The 17,841-nt window shown below is 32.9% G+C and overlaps 1 protein-coding gene across 1 annotated transcript; it reads right to left on the bottom strand.

Moving 5' to 3' along the window:
* Positions 1-2,740: 2,740 nt before the first annotated feature.
* On the bottom strand, positions 2,741-17,603 carry LOC117101222 (asparagine--tRNA ligase, cytoplasmic-like). Its single transcript, XM_033241137.1, has 20 exons — positions 17,535-17,603; positions 16,659-16,744; positions 11,863-11,925; positions 11,506-11,598; positions 10,738-10,827; positions 10,377-10,455; positions 10,177-10,247; positions 9,504-9,590; positions 9,303-9,389; positions 9,054-9,110; positions 8,617-8,657; positions 8,277-8,313; positions 7,911-7,988; positions 7,668-7,789; positions 7,220-7,355; positions 7,006-7,119; positions 6,205-6,252; positions 5,399-5,482; positions 4,672-4,803; positions 2,741-4,302 (listed from the first exon to the last, which is right to left on the bottom strand). The coding sequence occupies exons 1-20, from the start codon at positions 17,542-17,544 to the stop codon at positions 4,171-4,173; spliced, it is 1,647 nt and encodes a 548-aa protein (XP_033097028.1). The 5' UTR covers positions 17,545-17,603; the 3' UTR covers positions 2,741-4,170.
* Positions 17,604-17,841: the final 238 nt, after the last annotated feature.

Here is a 17,841-nt window from a genome sequence, read left to right as displayed (position 1 = left end):
AGAAAAAATAGCAAGCACTCCTGTCCACATTTTTTAAATGTAGGCCTACTGTTATCATTTAAAACATAACTGAAACATTACAGTGAAAGCAAACAATATAATAAAGTTATAATAAAAACTATGTTAGCTAGGTAAATATTTAATTGCCTGACAAATTTATGTATATTAATGTATACTTTCAAATCAATTTGCTATAATTAGAGGAAGATTTGTTGGCTTTATCATTTTAAAATGGCTGTGCATATTATTAGGTCAGCGTAATAAAAACTGATAGGTTTACATCCAACCATTCTGCACATAATGTACAAACTTGATCAGCTTTCTTACTTTGTTTTACCATGGAGAAGATATTCTCCATGGTTTTACTATATATGATCGGTCTTTGCCTGTCTAAAAGGGATTATTTCATCCTTCAAAGTGATATATAGTGGGGATATAGTTCTGGGATGACACACCAGCCACATGGTCACGACTGAAACTTTTGTTATATATGTATATTTATTGTGTATATATATTTTTACGGCCAGACGCCAATTATGTAAAAAAGTAAAAACTGAGAATAAAGTGGTGTAAAAGCAGTGCTTTGAGGATTTTGGAAGCTCAATGGAAACATCAAAGTTTAGGGGACGCGGCCCGCGTATTTTTTTTCTGCAGTACACATAAGCAAATATATGTTTCTTTTAGCCAATCAGAATGTAGGAAGCCTAAAATGACGTCAGATAACTATTGAATAATTAATCAGCAGTGAGACTCGTACCTTTCTTAATTGGCAATCATTCTGAAATCCAACGTGGCAGTTGTCGGACTTTTTTTTTTCTAAATGGTGTTACTTTACTGCCATAGGCAGGTCTCACTATGATTATGAGATGTTTGATGATTGCATATCCCTATACATATACACAATCTTGATTCACAGTGCTGGTACTTTACATATGTAAATATGGAAAAAAAATATTTTGGCCGCCATCTTGATATGCAATATGGCAGCCATCTTGAAATTCAATATAGCGGCCTTCTGACATAATCTCTGATCTGCATGATACTCCCGGATATTTCGGGTCTTAATAACAAAACGCTCAGCTCCTCGAATAACCCTCTCAGGAGAGTTAGGCGAGTTTAGGACCATGTATGTATCAGTCTGTATCCGTTTGATGTTGTAGAGTAAGTGGGGTAGTTGGCGCCGAGCTATGGCAGCCGCGGGTCCCCGGGGACCCAGCCCGAATTTCCCAGTGTGTAGGCATACATATACGAGGACAAATAAAGAATTATTATTATTATTATTATTATATCGAAAACACGAGTAGAGATCTTTGACAGTGCTTGTTGTTGTAGATATGACGATATTTACAACATTATCAATAATTAATTTGGCGGCCATCTTGAAATCTAGTATGGCAGCAATCTTAAAATTCAATGGTGGCATTCTGACATAATTTCGGATCAGTGGCTGCATGATAGTCCTTGATATAGAAAACATGGGTAACGGTCTTTGATTGACAGTGCTAGGTGCTATAGATAAGATATTGACAAAAATAGCAATAATTTGACGGCCATCTTGAAATATGGTGGCACCATCTGAAATAATTTCTGATGATTGCATGACACTCCCTGATATTGAAAACATGGGTAATGATCTTCAGTTGGAGTGATATGTGATGTAAATATGAATACACAGGCTAAAATTAATTATTTTGGCAGCCATATTAAATTTCAAGGTGGCGGCCATTTTGGAATTTAATATGGTGGTATTCTGACATAATTTCTGATGGTTGCATGGTAGTCCCTGATATCGAAAACATGGGCAACGGTCTTTGATTGACAGTGCTAGGTGCTGTAGATAAGATATTGACAAAAATAGCAATAATTTGACGGCCATCTTGAAATATGGTGGCACCATCTGAAATAATTTCTGATAATTGCATGACACTCCCTGATATTGAAAACATGGGTAATGATCTTCAGTTGGAGTGATATGTGCTGTAAATTAATTATTTTGGCAACCATATTAAATTTCAAGATGGCGGCCATTTTGGAATTTAATATGGTGGTATTCTGACATAATTTCTGATGGTTGCATGGTAGTCCCTGATATCGAAAACATGGGCAACGGTCTTTGATTGACAGTGCTATGTACTGTAGATATGAATATTGACAAAAATATCAATAATTTGGCGGCCATCTTGAAATCCAATATGGCGGCGCCATCTGAAATAATTTCTGATAATTGCATGACACTCCCTGATATTGAAAACATGGGTAATGATCTTCAATTAGCAATGACATGTGCTGTAGATATGAATATATATTAAAAATCAAATATTTTGGGCGGCCATATTGGATTTCAAAATGGTGGCCATTAGGAGGCGTTTTTTGGGGGGGTATATTTTTTATGATCTTTAGGTGTCATAGTATCACTGTGGGAAGTTTCATGCTTTCTTCCAGAAGTGCACGATTCTACTTGAAATTCAACCTTAGCCGCTCTACTAAACCTGATTTTTTTAAAACATTGAATTACTGTGTAATTGTAATGCTTGCCCTTAATTCCGTTAGATTACGTGAGCACATGTTACGGTACTCAACTTTGTTGCAACCGAGTTGCAGACACGTTGGCACTTAAATTAGTTTTCTGGAGTTACAGTAGAAGATTAAGAAAACCTTACAAAATTTTGTTCGAATAAATATACTATTGACAAGCGCGAATCAACTATAGTAAAAATAAATTAAAAAAAATACACAGATGTAATGCACACTGAATTAAATTGCTCGATTTATTCAAATATTGTGAATTTATTTTACAGACATGAAGTAAATTTTTTTAAAGCTGAAAACTGTAGCAATATGATTGTGTATTGACGATTTTATAAGATTCTTAAGCCTGGTTTCCATAAAATCGCTACAGGCTAACGCCGACAGCTTTTGGTGTCGCTGATTGGTCGGTCGAATTAGGGAGCCTCCCCAATTGGGTCGGAGACAGCTACGCTGTAGAACGATTTTAGTGAACACACTGAAGCGGCAGTGCAGCGATTTTTTAGGTACTAAGAACTAATGTATAAGTGCTTTTTTAATATTAAATTACTCTGTAAATGCAAACGAGTAAATAAAGTGAAACAGTGTGTAAGCGAGTGAAATAGGAAGAGTCTAAACAATTGAACTTTTAAGAGCGATTTTTTACTCGGAAATAGTTAAATTGCATTGAACCACTCTTTTTATATTGTATAGTATGATACCTTTATGATGAACCAGTGGTTTACCAATTAATTACATATGGATGTATTATTAATGCGCCAGTTGCTAGACAATCGGAATTCAATCAACATTCTATAGTGCGCATAATATGCGAAACTCATCTATTCTAAAATATTCATGCAAATTTTATATGAACTAAAATCAATATAAACACATTTCATTCCTATAGTATAACGATTACAAATATCATATTCAACAATGTAAAAATCAAAAACAATACAAGGACTTCTACTGAGTAGAGATATAGCATATCTAATTGTATCACTTCATATTAGTATAAAGGAACAAGACAAACATATTACATTCAATTTTCAACAAATTTTTTTATACTTTTTTATATAATCCAGCTACACTACAATGTGTACTTAAAACTAGAATTTGTGTTATATTTAAATTTTGATGTTTTATGTTCCATTTTATTTGTTAATGTCCGTGTCTTTTCTATTTACCTTTTTCCAATATTAAACAAGTAGTTAATTCATTCGATAAATAATTTTATAGCCTAATCTTTAACCTATGTACCGTACTTTATATGAATATATTTAGATGTGGTAACCAACAATCAAATAGTTGTTCAAAATTGTGTTTTCCCACGATTTGTTTTTGTATTTTGAATAATGTAATCGTGTGATTTTATATGTGTTTCTTTTACATATCAGTTTAATTTATAAAGGCTTTGTATAATTTGTTAAACATCGAAAAAAGCATGTGAACCTACAACTGCATTTCATAATTGAATTTCATAGTTTTCATATTTGTAATATAACAGCAACAAACAAATTGAGTTGATAATTCTATGGATGAAACAAAAACAACTACTTAAGGGCAAACTGTAATTGGACCGGTAGTAAATAGTATTACCGTATATTGATGGAATACATATTATTGTCCACGCATGATATTTAGCATAGAATAGTGGCGTGCTTATGGCTTGCATCTCTCGGTGAACCTTGGGTAGAAACATACGTCTCTGATGTGGTAGCGGTTTAGAAGCCATGTTAGGAAGCGCTCAAGACCAAGTCCATAGCCTCCATGAGGGCAAGTACCATACTTCCTCTACAGAAGAGAACGGAAGAAATAATTTATAAATTATTTATTAATTATTCCTTTTTTTTTGTATTTTGTCACATGGTCTTACTCGCATATCAGTTGATCTACACCAACAGTGAAACATTACATAACAAGAATTGAATTGATAAGTAGGCCTACACTAGGAATGAGACGAGCATCTACTCTTTTTCTACAATTATTTTATGTTATTTCCGAAGTACTACAGTACTCTAGGCGCCTTTCCACTTGGTCATTGTACACAGATCATACTCAACGTGTAACCTCTTCTCTGAGATATGCGTGTAGTTTAGCATTTCTATTATTATTCCGAATCATTCACTTTATTTGAGAGAAAATATATAGTGTTGAACTTACTTGGTCTGTGTACCAGTAGTATGGGGTAGGGTCAATGCCCTCTCTCTTGTAACCTTCTAGTAGTTCATCACTGTCCCACATCCTCATGGAGCCCCCTACAATTTCACCTACGTTTGGCATTAGAAGATCAACCTGAAAACCCCCAAACGCACATTAACAAACATTAGGACTTTGGTAGACCTAGTTGATGAGATCAGTGTAAGCCTATATTCCTAAATATATGTATTTTGTGTGTCCATGTATGAGCGTATCTGTCAATGTGTATTTTGGCATTTGATTATGTGTGTGTCTGTATATGGGTAGGATATACTATATGTCTCTATGTAAGGCTACATTTACACTAGACACGACAACGATATGATAAAATGCGCTCAGTGTTGAAGAACATAAACACGCGATGATATGTAGTTGCCGTGCCGTTATCGTGCCTAGTGTAAATGTAGCTTAAGTCTATTTGGTATCTGTTAAACTGCAAAGGTGTGCAGGTGCTTATACACACCAAACAAGTTTTGACGGATACAACAGTGATGGTTTGTCAAATACAATTATTAAAGATATAAATTTAATATTGTTGTATACATTACCGGTATTGTATTACATTTTTCTTTCTATGTATTATTAATATAATATATTAGAGTAAAATGTATAAAAGATTAAACACTGTTAGATATTTATTACTTGTATTTGAAATACTCTCTTGGTTACGTATGTGTATGTGTGTACATACCGATTCAGTCACCCTTTTGTCCTCTGGGCACTTTTGCATGTAGAAGGATTTGAGGGCGGCAGGAAAGCGGCACAGCAGTATAGGCTGGCAATCATAAAAATACATTCACAGTTTATATATTTTTTGGAAAGTTACAGTTTCACTCTGACTAACAGATAGGCCTACTTAAAAACAATCAACATCTTTAAATTGTAGGTTAGCCTATAACTTGTTAATGTTATCATTCAGGGAAGTGTAGGTAAAAGATATTCTGTAAATCAATAATCAAAGTCACTTAATTTAATAAGTTTTCCTTTGTGGATCAATAATTTTCTTATAGTATCTAATAAAAGGGCGGCAGGAAAGCGGCTGATGACGGTCAGAGCAATCTCACTGAAACGTCGAGATAAGCAAGCAGTGGTTTTACCTCAAAGACCATATTATTACACATGGTGTATCGGAAGTTTTGTGATTTTGTTATTGGTACTCGCCATGCAAACCTTCAAGAAATATTTTGTATCTAATCTTATCTTATACTTTCGATACTCTTGGAAACTAGGTATTTAAAGGCCCGTTGTTAATTTAGGGTAAGTCCATTTTCATTTCCTCAAAGAGAAACCTCAGTCTCTTGGAAAGGTCCCTGGAATGCGAGGGACGCCGCATAATTTTACAATTGTTACATGGTTTATTTTATAAATGTCCCACGCTTTCTTAGAAATGGGTTTCTTTAGTTTTTTGCAATAATCCGAAAATAACTAATAATGTTTTGTCTTTTGACATTTGGAAAAACCATATTCTCCAACACTGGAATTTTCCTAAATACCCACCTCGTTGATTTTATCAGTCATCTTACGTTCTGGCATCTCAGGTATATCCTAAAGGAGAGAAATATCATAAAGAATAATGAACTGATAAAATAACACATGAGTATCTTAATTGGCTTGAAAATAGAACTTTTGGATTTGAAATTTCCACAAAGTTGCAGATTGTCTGATATGAAAGTGCCATTTCGCAGCTATAGTGCCTTCTTCTTTTTCGATTCTTTCTATTGTATTTCCAGAATATTCTATTTCTTTCTTTCTATTTGTTTCTAGTATAGAGATATCTTAAAGTTTTAAAAAGTAAAATAAGCTTATCTGAATTTTAAAAGATATAAAACAATTGCTGAAATTAAGATAAATTAATTTAAAACTAAGATATAATAATATAAAATCAACAAACCTAAAGAATATATAACAAGATATCTTAGTTGTTCTTAGTTCAATACTGAAATATTAGTTTAAAATTATGATATTCTATAAATTAGAGAAATATCTGTATTTTAGTTTATTATTAAATTATTTAATTTAATAATAATATTTAATATTAAAATATTAAAATAATATAATATAATAATAATCATAATTATAATAATAATTATTATTTTAATATTATATATATATTATATTATAATATTTTATTTTTTTTTAGATTTAAAAAAATTTTATTTTAGTTAATTTTTAATTTTTTAATTTTATTTTTTTTTTCATTTTGGCTCGCCAGCTTTGTATGTGAAGAAGTTGGTTAGATAGATTATTGGTTAACGATGAAATCTTAATTAAACCGGATATAGACACTTTGAAGCTTACCTCTCCAAACTCGTAGTATGTTCCGTCTTCTTTCTTGATGTCATTTTCTTTAAGGTACTTAATAGCATCTGCATAGTCCATACGTTTGAATGGACGTTTTGGAACAGCAAAATCCTGCAAATAAGTACAGATACATAATATTACTAATAAATGTTTAAAGAAAAAATGAAATAAAGAATACTATATATTATTGCATGAAAAAGATTACTGATACCGGGTGTAATTCTTTAATGTACTCTGCTTCCGGTGTCTTCATCACACGCTCAGCTACATCGCAAACGAGATCCTCAATACGATCAAGCAGGTCATCAAATGTAATAAATGGACACTCCGCTTCAACATGGGTGTACCTAGAATACATAAGCAATTGTTGTAAAGATAATAATAATAGACCTACTACTCAAAAATCATAATATATTAATATTTATATTTCAATTTAAAAAAAATATCAGAAGCGCGTAAAGTAACGATAAAAATGATGTAAATGTGTAAAGGTTAAACAATGTGAAATATTCTGATAAACCTAGAAGGGAGACTATGTAATATAATATGAGTGTTTGACATGGTGATAAGCAGTGATTGTAGCATTGTATTTCATTGATGCTGTGATGTGTACTTCACATAAGTGACAAGTAGGCCTATAGCCTAATAGTAATACTTACTCTGACAAGTGACGGCGTGTGCGGGACTGTTCCGCACGGAATGACTGAGCCAAACAGAAGACATCTCCCATCGATGGTATAGCCGTCTCAAGATACAGTTGAGAAGATTGTGTCAGATAGGCCTAAATTTAATTTAAAATCGATCATTTATTTAATTAGTATGCTTGCAATTAATGAAATACAAAAACAGCTATCACTATATTACCGCCATCCTTGTTATTAGGGGCCTATACTTTATCTTACCTCCTCTCCGTAGTATTTGAGTTTAAACAGTGTTGAACCTCCCTCTACTTGAGTTTGCACAAGAGTTGGCGGACAGACCTTTAAAACATAATGCAATATGGATTATAAAATTGTATGAAAAGAAAACACACTAGGAAAGTGTCACCTCATATCAGTTATGCTACTTTATGATAAAAATAGACAATAATTCCAGACGCTATTCTCAAAATCAGTGAACTTCGTTACTTGCTCTGGCCTGAATCTACACATCTTAAAGGCTATTAAAAAATTGGTTAGTTTTGACAGACTTTATGGTAGGCCTATGCAATTAATCGTGATACAAATTTTATTAACATTGCAATTACAATAAATATGTTTATTACTCACATCGTAATATCCTCTATCAAAGTAATGCTGCCGGAAACTAAAACACATTAAAAATGCAAAAATATGTTACCAACTTCATCAATAAACATTATAAATACAAAATGATAAATAAAAGGTTTTTGCTTATACAAAGGTAAGATGCATTAGTCAAAGTAGAATACAACCTAATCCTTCTTTCTGATTAAGAATACATAATCCAAGATAGGTGCCCATAATACTATATAGCCCTAATTTTGGTTAATGATCATCATGTAGGCCTAGGCGCAATTTGTGAGTTCTGTACTTTGGTATGTGAGGTGGACGGATATAATTAATGTGTTTGCTGATATCTAATTCTTACCAAGCTGTTAGTCTTGATCTCACTTTCATTATTTTGGAAAGCTGAAAGAAACCATTAAAATTACTAGTGCATCATTGGTCATAGTTTTTTTTTGTTAATTATAATGTATCTAACTCACTTATTGTGTGTGTTCCACCTAAATTTTTGAATTTCTTTTTAAGAGTGCCATTTCCGGTCAATTTGATAGCCGTAATATAGTTAGTAGTTCAGGACTCCAACCATGGTGGACGTAAGGTGGTATGAATCCTTCATCTGTAAAAGTCTGTTTCTAAGCCCTCATATTTCAATAACTCCACTATTGAATTACTTAATTTCCAACTTAAAATATTCAAATGGCAACATGAACTTTTAAAGTAACCGTGGTCAATATTTTTTAAGGAGTTCTCCCTTCTAGACTGAACGACCGTAGAACCTCGTGTAATAAAAAATGAACTTACTGTTTCTCCACGAAGCATCATATGGCGGTTATCTAACTGAACATCAATATGGGATTCCTGAAAACACCACCGAAAATATTATTGTAGCATGAAAATCATGACGTTACTAAATAATTTTTGTTGTTATAATAATAATCTAAGGGCCTAATAACAACAACAACAATAATAATAATAATAATAATAATAATAATAATAATAATAATAATAATAATAATAATAATAATTTAATGATAATGATCGACCACTTACTTCATTGACAACGTTATCCATTCCACCAGCTGGTGATGATCCCACTAGCTCCCAAAAATCGCATGTCAATTCATGACCTCCTGGTGCCTAGCAACAGTAAACATGAATATTAATTAATAAATTTACGTTTGCTAGTTGATGTTGACAATGATGATAATCTCCTAAATGATGAGGATGTTACAGTATGTTTACCCCACTCACCTGTTTGCCTTCTGGGACAGGTTTAATGACGCCATACAGGGTGACGGTACTCTCCGTTGCAAGTATCAAAGCATTGTATGTTTGGCACTGTGAAAAAAAAGAATATATGTATATATAAACAATGGCCGTATTCGACTGGTCGTTCTTTGTTAAATTACGCCCACCTGCGCAGTGGTAAAATCCTACTTAATGCAGACGACCAGTCGAATAGAAAACTGGTAAATACTTGACAAAACCAAATGGCTGCATAGTTACCGCGATACACGCTGCGTAAATCAAGCTGCTTTGGATTGTGGCAGTAATAAGGATTTTTCGTTAAAAAAATGTTTTCATCCAGTTTTTGAATTCTGTTAGCCTACAATTATTTTTTTACTTCATTAGTGAGTAAATATTAAAATTTTTATTTTCTGAAATTTAATCTAAATTATATTAACGCAAATGTTGTTGCTAAATTGACCAATCGGCTATATTTTTTTTGGTCACGTGCTTAATTTAACGCATTCTGTTTACGTTAATTTTCGTTGTCAACGAAGTCTATTTTACGAACCATTCGAATGAAAATAATGCTCAACGAAAATTCATACTCAACGAAATGAACCAGTCGAATAAGCATATTGTAATTAAAACATGATTCGAAATTAACAGCATAATAAATACTGTGAATTACACTCACTTGTTTATCATTGAGGACACATTGTAGAAATCCGGTACCATCACGCAACACAAGAAACATCAAAGATTTTCCTGGGGAAAATACAAAATCTGTAAATGTACACTAATGAAGGCTAATTTGTTTTTAGTTGTATAAAAGTTTTGAAGATAGTGTGATTGAACCAGACACACAATTTACAGTTCAATTCACGCATTCGTTACCTTGTCTACGTAGCCTATGTACCCATCCTTGTACTTTAATGCGAATACCCCTCTTTTTTGTTGCATCTCGAATCTTAATCTGTAGAAGTATAAATTGAGTTAAACTTTAAAAAAGAAATTCTAAAATGTTCAACAATATACATATAGGCCTAAATTAATGAACACTGAATGTATAAAAAAACGATAAGTATTGTATTTGAGTTAATAGTTGGTCACATCGGATACAATTAAACAAGGATATGCCTTTTGAAGATCAGAAACACGAAAATTGAATGGCGTTGTTGTTTTTAGTACCGATAATTATTGGTATTTTGTTGAGTCTTAACCAATGGCCCTGTAATTAAGCACTAGTTAAGTTTACCTTCTCAGGCTTTGGTAAACTGGAGTCCTCCACAATTGTAATCGTCTTCGCTTCTTCCAGATTACGCTCTCGCTGCTCAGCCTTTTCTGCCTATAAATAGTAAAATTAATAGTTGAAATGAAAATATTATATATGTGATGATTTATAAGCCTCCAGATGTCCTATCAATCATTGACAATGTCAAAATCATGAGCTCTTTCAGGCTGAATCGATTACGTATCGCATTTGTGATTGTGCCGGCCATTAATAAGCCTATATAATATAGGCCATTGCACCATACGTCAAAAGCATTCAATAAAGAAGAAAATGCACAAACACAACAAGATGATACCAATTATCAAATAATGCCATAAATTGGTGTAATATCATTATATAGATATCTAACATAACCAGGTCGCAGAGCTTAAAACACCATTGGAAAGGTAATTTGAAACCCCGCTTTACTGCTAAGCCTGAGACAGGCTCGACAGCTGCTTGTTAATGAGACCCGGAACAATAGTAAATAAACATCAATGCTAAACCACCTATAGTAGTCAAATTAAGCCTGGTTTCCATAAAATCCCTACAATATCGCTACAGTGTTTTCACTGCAATCGCTACACTGCGTAGTAATCGACCATTCAGTGTCGCCAAAAGCTGTCGACGATCAATGCAGCGATTTTATGGAAACCTGCTGCTCCAATGAAATAATTATAAGCTATTCACTGTTGGGATTAAATTGGCAGTATGCCAATAACATTGCTTATGATTTTTGTTATCTTTACATACTTCTTTCTCGTCTCTGTCTGTTTGCTTTCGTTGCTCCGCCGCATATATTTTAGCAACTTTCTTTCGCTGAGCTTGAGAAACCTCTTCCCATCTCTAAAGGAAAGATTTCGATAAAAATAAAATATTGAACAGATAAACAAAGAACTTTTTAAAGTACAATAAGTAACATATCTCTCTTCTTTTATTTCACAGGTATGTATAAGTATAAGTATGTTGGTTTGATTATGTCAAACCAAGAAACCACTAACAACAATCTTAATCATAATAGAATGAATAAATATAATTATATCAATGATGGTTTTAGAGTATGATAAACATTTAGTAAATGAAATACATAATTTGACAGTTGCAATTTACCTGTCCTTCTTTTGTGGAATCCACCAGAAACCTGGGAAACGGTTCACCTGATGCTTTCATAGCCTATCAAGTAAATGAAGGTTTTTTTTTTTTTTTTATTGAAGCAGAAGTTTAGATTAAATATTGTTTTTTTTTTATTGTTTACACATTTTTGAAACATATTTATACCAGATAAAACATATCAGATAGATACAAAATTACTTATATATCGTTCTAGATAACAAGAAGTTTAAATATAGTACCGTAAATTGTTTTCTCTTAATTTTTCGTATCCCGAATTTACATAGTCTGGAAGGTACTAAGTTAAGATTTTGCCACATTTAATAATGTACTACTATATCAATACAGTAACTGTTTAAATACCACCGCTATGTCAGTGCATTGTACTTTGTGTGAACAAGTTTTTATCTTAATGTACTTCACTTCGATGATCCAATCAACACATTAATTCAATCTATCAGTCAATCATCGGTGTTTATAAGTACCAAATGTTCAAACTCCATCGATGATAACGATGATAATAACGACCAATTAAACTATGAACGATTGTGTTTTGTAATAATTATTCTTTTTTAATTCTGATATCGGAGATATGGATTTTTATCAACTATATACTCAATTAACATTATCACGCGGTTTCAAGTTCAAGAGCAACATCAGATTAAATAGTGAAAACTGTTGTGTTCTTCATTTGCGTTATCGTGTGAAGTAAAGAATTCTGTCAACATAGGATTCATAGGAATTCATTTAAATTATATTTAAAAGTTAAAAAAACTGCCTCGAGGTCAACATCCTATACCATGGATTTCGGAGTTTGAGCAGCGAGCTTAATCGATACTTTACAGAGTTTAGCATAATAAAATCAGACAAAGCCGAGATAGGCCTACGTGCTCATCAGTATCCTGTTATATATTATGTGGATATATTGCATCAGACTATATTACCTCAGTTTTTAAAATATATTGTACATTGCTGTAGTCGTAACATGCGAAGTTTTGTATAAAATAATATAATAGTTTTGAGGTGGTTCATTTAAATTTGGTTATATCATAGCCTATTATTGTCTGTTTATCGGAGATTTAACGTATAGAAATTTACAAATGTGTACTTATGATTTACATTATTTACGTGAGTTTGCCTGCAATAGAAATTTTTGGAAATTGTTGATTCGGTTGCGTTTATTAATAAGACTGTGATTGTACATACGCGTGAGCTTTGATGAAATTTGTAAATTCAAAGATTATTGAGATCCTACCATTTTTGGGATAAAGTGATATATATATGTAGGCCCTATGTTTTTATAGATAATATGGTATCAATAGCATACTGCTATCCTTCTGTATTCTGAATTACAGATCTGATCTGATATAATATAATTTAATAATTTATGCCATATCAATGTTTTGTCATGTTTAACCGCTGTGTCAACACATACTTTTGATATATATATATATATTTTTTTTTATCAGTATTCAAGAGTGTGTTTACAATATTTAAACTAATTACTCGACTGGTTCAGCTTAAAGAGATATGGGAAATTTGTTTAATGTTAGTTATCAGTCAGATACAACCTCTTACAATTTCACCCTACACAAGTTTCAGCAAAGAAGATTAGATAGTGAATACATTACATGTTTTTGGATTTTAACATTTGGAATTGAGATTACTGAATCATTTACATATACTTTTTTCATTCTAAATTGTTTTTATACTTTTGCCATGACCAACTGAATTTCTTTCTTGGATATATCATTTTAGAATTTGAATTGAATTGAATTTAATATGTCTCCCAGTGGCGTACGTAGGGGTGCGCGTGGGGGCGCACGCCCCACCCCCCAAAAAATACTCGTGAATCACGGTCAATTAGTTAAAAATCACCATATTTTGCGAATTAGCGCCCCTCAACTGATCATCGAGCCCCCACTTCACCTTCGCGCCCTCCCATCAGCACCCCAATTTTAAGACTTCTAAACACGCCGTTGATGTCTCCTGGGTTTTTTAGATACGGTATTGTTTAGTTTTTTGTTTTTTTTAAACTAAAATATGTATATATGCCTAGTGTTTATATATGTATATATTGCAACACTGCGGTTTTAGCCATAAAAAGCCGAAAAATATAGGCCTAATTTAAGTAATAATGTAAGCAGATAATGGGTCTTGTAATTTAAATGTTATAAACCACCGCAGCATAATCCAGTTTTCGAGCGCTGCGGTCTCAGTAGCGTGAGCCCCTTCTCGTTCAGAGCTGCCTGGGAAAAAACCCTCTGCCTATGTATTAATATTATTTACAATTATATATTCCATTTGTTAAGACTGTATTTTCGATCCCGACAATACTATAGCTAGGCTTATTCTACATCACTGAAATCCATATCACATGAGAGGGTGACGATTGAATATAAACATTGTTGACGGGGTTGTATAAATGGGCGACGTTTGTAGAAACAGAGAAAAAATCCATCACTCAGGACCCTGTGATTGGAAGGCACTGGACCTTCCCGTATGTCAATCATCATAGGCCTACTTAACAACTGACCAATCAGAACACAGTCAGGAATACGTACACGTACGTGTCCCGCAAATGAAGTGTTTGCGTAAGTTTTAAGTTGGTTTAATCGTATACTGTCGTTTAGTGGGACATTTGCAACAATATTCAAGGAGCGGGGCTTAATGAAAAGGTCTATTCTCAGAATCATACTATACAACACAGCAAGGGAATTTTTTACTTTAACTTTGAACGGCTACATGATTTAACTGCGGGAATACGGAAAGTGGGGGTTAAGAGGTTAAGATATGTCAGAGACGGAAAACCTTAAGCCACATATAGATCTTAAGTATCTCGTTGCAACACTTCCCGATCATTATCTGATGACAATCTATATTATAAATTGAGTAAGGCCTTAATGTTTGTGCCGATTTGCCGTCCAGACGCGTGCACAGCTCTTGAAGAAATATATCGTACCACCATGCATTTAAATGTCTTATTGTTACTGGCATATTTTGAGCTCTTTTTATAGCTATTAAAATATCATTTAAAAAAAACCAATTTTACGAATCTACAAAATATTGGACGAGGACTTATCATCACGCTACAGAAGCAACACATACCGGTATGAGAATTCATTATTCAAATTACGTTAGTACAGTAAGGAGAAAGGAGCAGCAGAGCTAAGTGGAACTATCACTTCAGTGATCGCGGCTGATACATACACGCGTATATGTTTACTAAATAACGTAATAAAAATATTATAAACTCCTGACCATGTAATCACTAAAATAAGTCAATACAACACGAATAAGGAGTGTCTACATCCATCAAATTTAGCATGTATTGTATAATCCATTTTAAACATATTCTTTACCTGTAGGCCTATGTCTATCTTACCTGCTTGAACATTATAAACAAAATTATTATTGGCTCATGTTATTCTTTATTTAAAGGGTAATTTGACTTTCCCCACCACCCTTAACATGTTAGAGCAGGGGCGGATTTGGGGGTGGTGTTATCTCGATCGGCCCACTTTCGGCCTCCTTTCGCCAACACCCCCCCCCGCCAACCCCCCCCCCCCCCCCCTTTAGGACATCTCTAGATCCGGCGCTGTAGAGTGATTTTAGCTGGCAAAAAGTGTAAATAGGCAGCAGCTGAGCTTTTTTCTTCTTTAGGAGTGGGGGAGGGTAATTCATTCGACTATATAAACGACAATACATGTGCAAAAAATAAGGTTTTATAAAAGAAGGTAAACTGATTAAAATATGTATTTCCAGAATATAAAATATATAATATAAATATTTACAAATATATAATTAATAAAGAATATAACAAAATTAAACTAATGTAATATTTGTAAAATTTGGAGAGTATTATAGAAAAGCTTCATCGAAAAAATGCGTTTATATGGTACACTATTCTTTTTTGTATAGATACATTAATAGAAATTTGCATATCTAAAATAAGTAGGGTGCCGGTAGTTAGTATACATTATAATAATACTATATTAAAATTTCAAAAACAAAATAGGGGTATTTCGACCATCATGTTGTGGGCCGCAATGCAAGGTATAAAAATTGATGATTTTTCCTCTTTTTGCATGATTTAAATTGCTACTTAAAAAAAATAAATATTGTACGTACGCATTTGTAACATTATACAATTTTGGTGAACTAAATTAATACAGTACTCCGATAACTTAGTACGCCCTATTTAAATAATTACACTGTTATAATAGGCTCCAACACTTTTATATTCTGTAAAATCAACCTTGAACTATAACTAGAAACTCAGGATATCGCAGTCAAACAAAATATCCTGATTAGTACAACCAACGGCAATATTAAACGAACCAACAACATCGAGGCCCTACACTCCCTGAGAGACTAATCCTCTCTTCAATTTTTTTTCATATTGAAAACTTACTAATTAACTCTGATGCTAATTAGAATTTATAAGATTTATAGGCCGTATGCTATTATGAGATATGGGCTTAAAAGGGCAATAGTGGCCCCAGAAATGTACTGGTAAACTGTCCAAAATCTATAACCAAAAGTTCGCCAAAAATTTAATTTACCTTGCTCGTATTGTCAGTATAAAACACAAAGATACAGAATTTTAAAAATGATATGATTTGTTTAAATTTTATAATTCTGTAAAGTCGAAAATCTTTTAATAGTAATGTATATATTTCACACAAGACGCATCGGGAATGTGATCCATGGTTTGCTTGTCATATTCATAATTTAAAAGTGTTTTTATTCAATAAAATCTGTAAATCTGAATCGAATTTTCTAATTAGGCCTACCTTTAGTAATGTTTTGAAAGGCTTCTGCTCGGAACCATCGCCTGCATCATCACTTCCCTTCTTGTCAGAGACATACATTGACTTTTCTAAAGTTAAAAAAAAAAATCCATCTAATTTATCATTGTTAAAATAGACGTGTTAAATTCATACACAAAGATACTTCAATTTAATTCGTGGGTACAGTACCGGTATGATCACTGTATGTTAAATCATAAAATTAATTGTCGATTTAATTCAAATCAGTATCATCCAAAATAAAGTGATGTATGAATTTACATTTGTTGACGTTTCACCTACTTTTAGCAGGTGGCGAGATTTTTTATATCTTCTTTAGAGAACCCGCCGACTGCAAATATTGGTGATTTCGAATAAAAATAAAATTGTATCTTCGGCCAAAATAGCGCACCGAGAAAAAAATAAAAGTTTGTCTTTAATTTCAGTACGTCCTCCGCTGCCTTGAAATTCCAAAGATAAGATAGGCCCTATGTATATTTTTCCTAATTATATAAATTTGAAGCATTTAAACATGCTATTTTACATTCATCAATAAAATGTTATTTTTATTTTCTCCTCCGTCTGGATGATTTTGGCAAAACTATTTGCTAAATAACACAACATTTTTTTATTCTGCCCTAATCCGATAATCTTTAAAAAAATAAGTACGCGAAACAAGGAATAAAAAAAGTCTCGCCAAGGCTTAATCCTAGGCTAACCTGGCTAAGTGACAATATTATTGCTGTGGACTATAAAGAAGAAATACGGTACATTATATCTCATCTGATCCAATAAGTCTATTTAATAAATAGGCTAATAGGCCTACGTATTAAAATTAGAGTAAAAAAAACTATGAAAAAGTTCTATACTAGGGGTACTCACCTGAACTCATTTTCGCTGGTGCCTGTTACGTCTGATTCAACTTGTATCTTGAAGGCAAATGATTATGAAAGTAACGACAGCGCTTTTTATAACTTTAAATTTTGTTTACTTGCTGTAATGTTGAGGGCGGTAAACTGGAATTCTATTCTAGATGCAAACAAAAAATGAACTGTGCACAGGCGAGACCACAAGCGAGGCGATATATTTATATTTTTTTGTACAGAAGATATAACATCAGAGGCGCATCTAGGGGGCATGGGGATAGCACCCCACCCCCGAAAAAAGAAGGGAAAAAGAGAGAAGAAAA

This window comes from Anneissia japonica, unplaced genomic scaffold, assembly GCF_011630105.1.
Source record: "Anneissia japonica isolate Jap-2015-1 unplaced genomic scaffold, ASM1163010v1 scaffold1946_len758022_cov188, whole genome shotgun sequence".
NCBI lineage: Eukaryota > Metazoa > Echinodermata > Crinoidea > Comatulida > Comatulidae > Anneissia > Anneissia japonica.
Note: the sequence above shows the minus strand (reverse complement) of the source record. Positions and strands in the feature narration are given on the sequence as shown.

Excerpts from the sequence above, each read along its gene's own strand:
- LOC117101222 (XM_033241137.1), bottom strand. Across the intron at positions 10,248-10,376 it reads ACATAGGCTACGTAGACAAG|GAAAATCTTTGATGTTTCTT; the intron begins GTAACGAATGCG and ends TATTTTCCCCAG. Across the intron at positions 4,804-5,398 it reads ACAAAAGGGTGACTGAATCG|GTTGATCTTCTAATGCCAAA; the intron begins GTATGTACACAC and ends GGGGGTTTTCAG.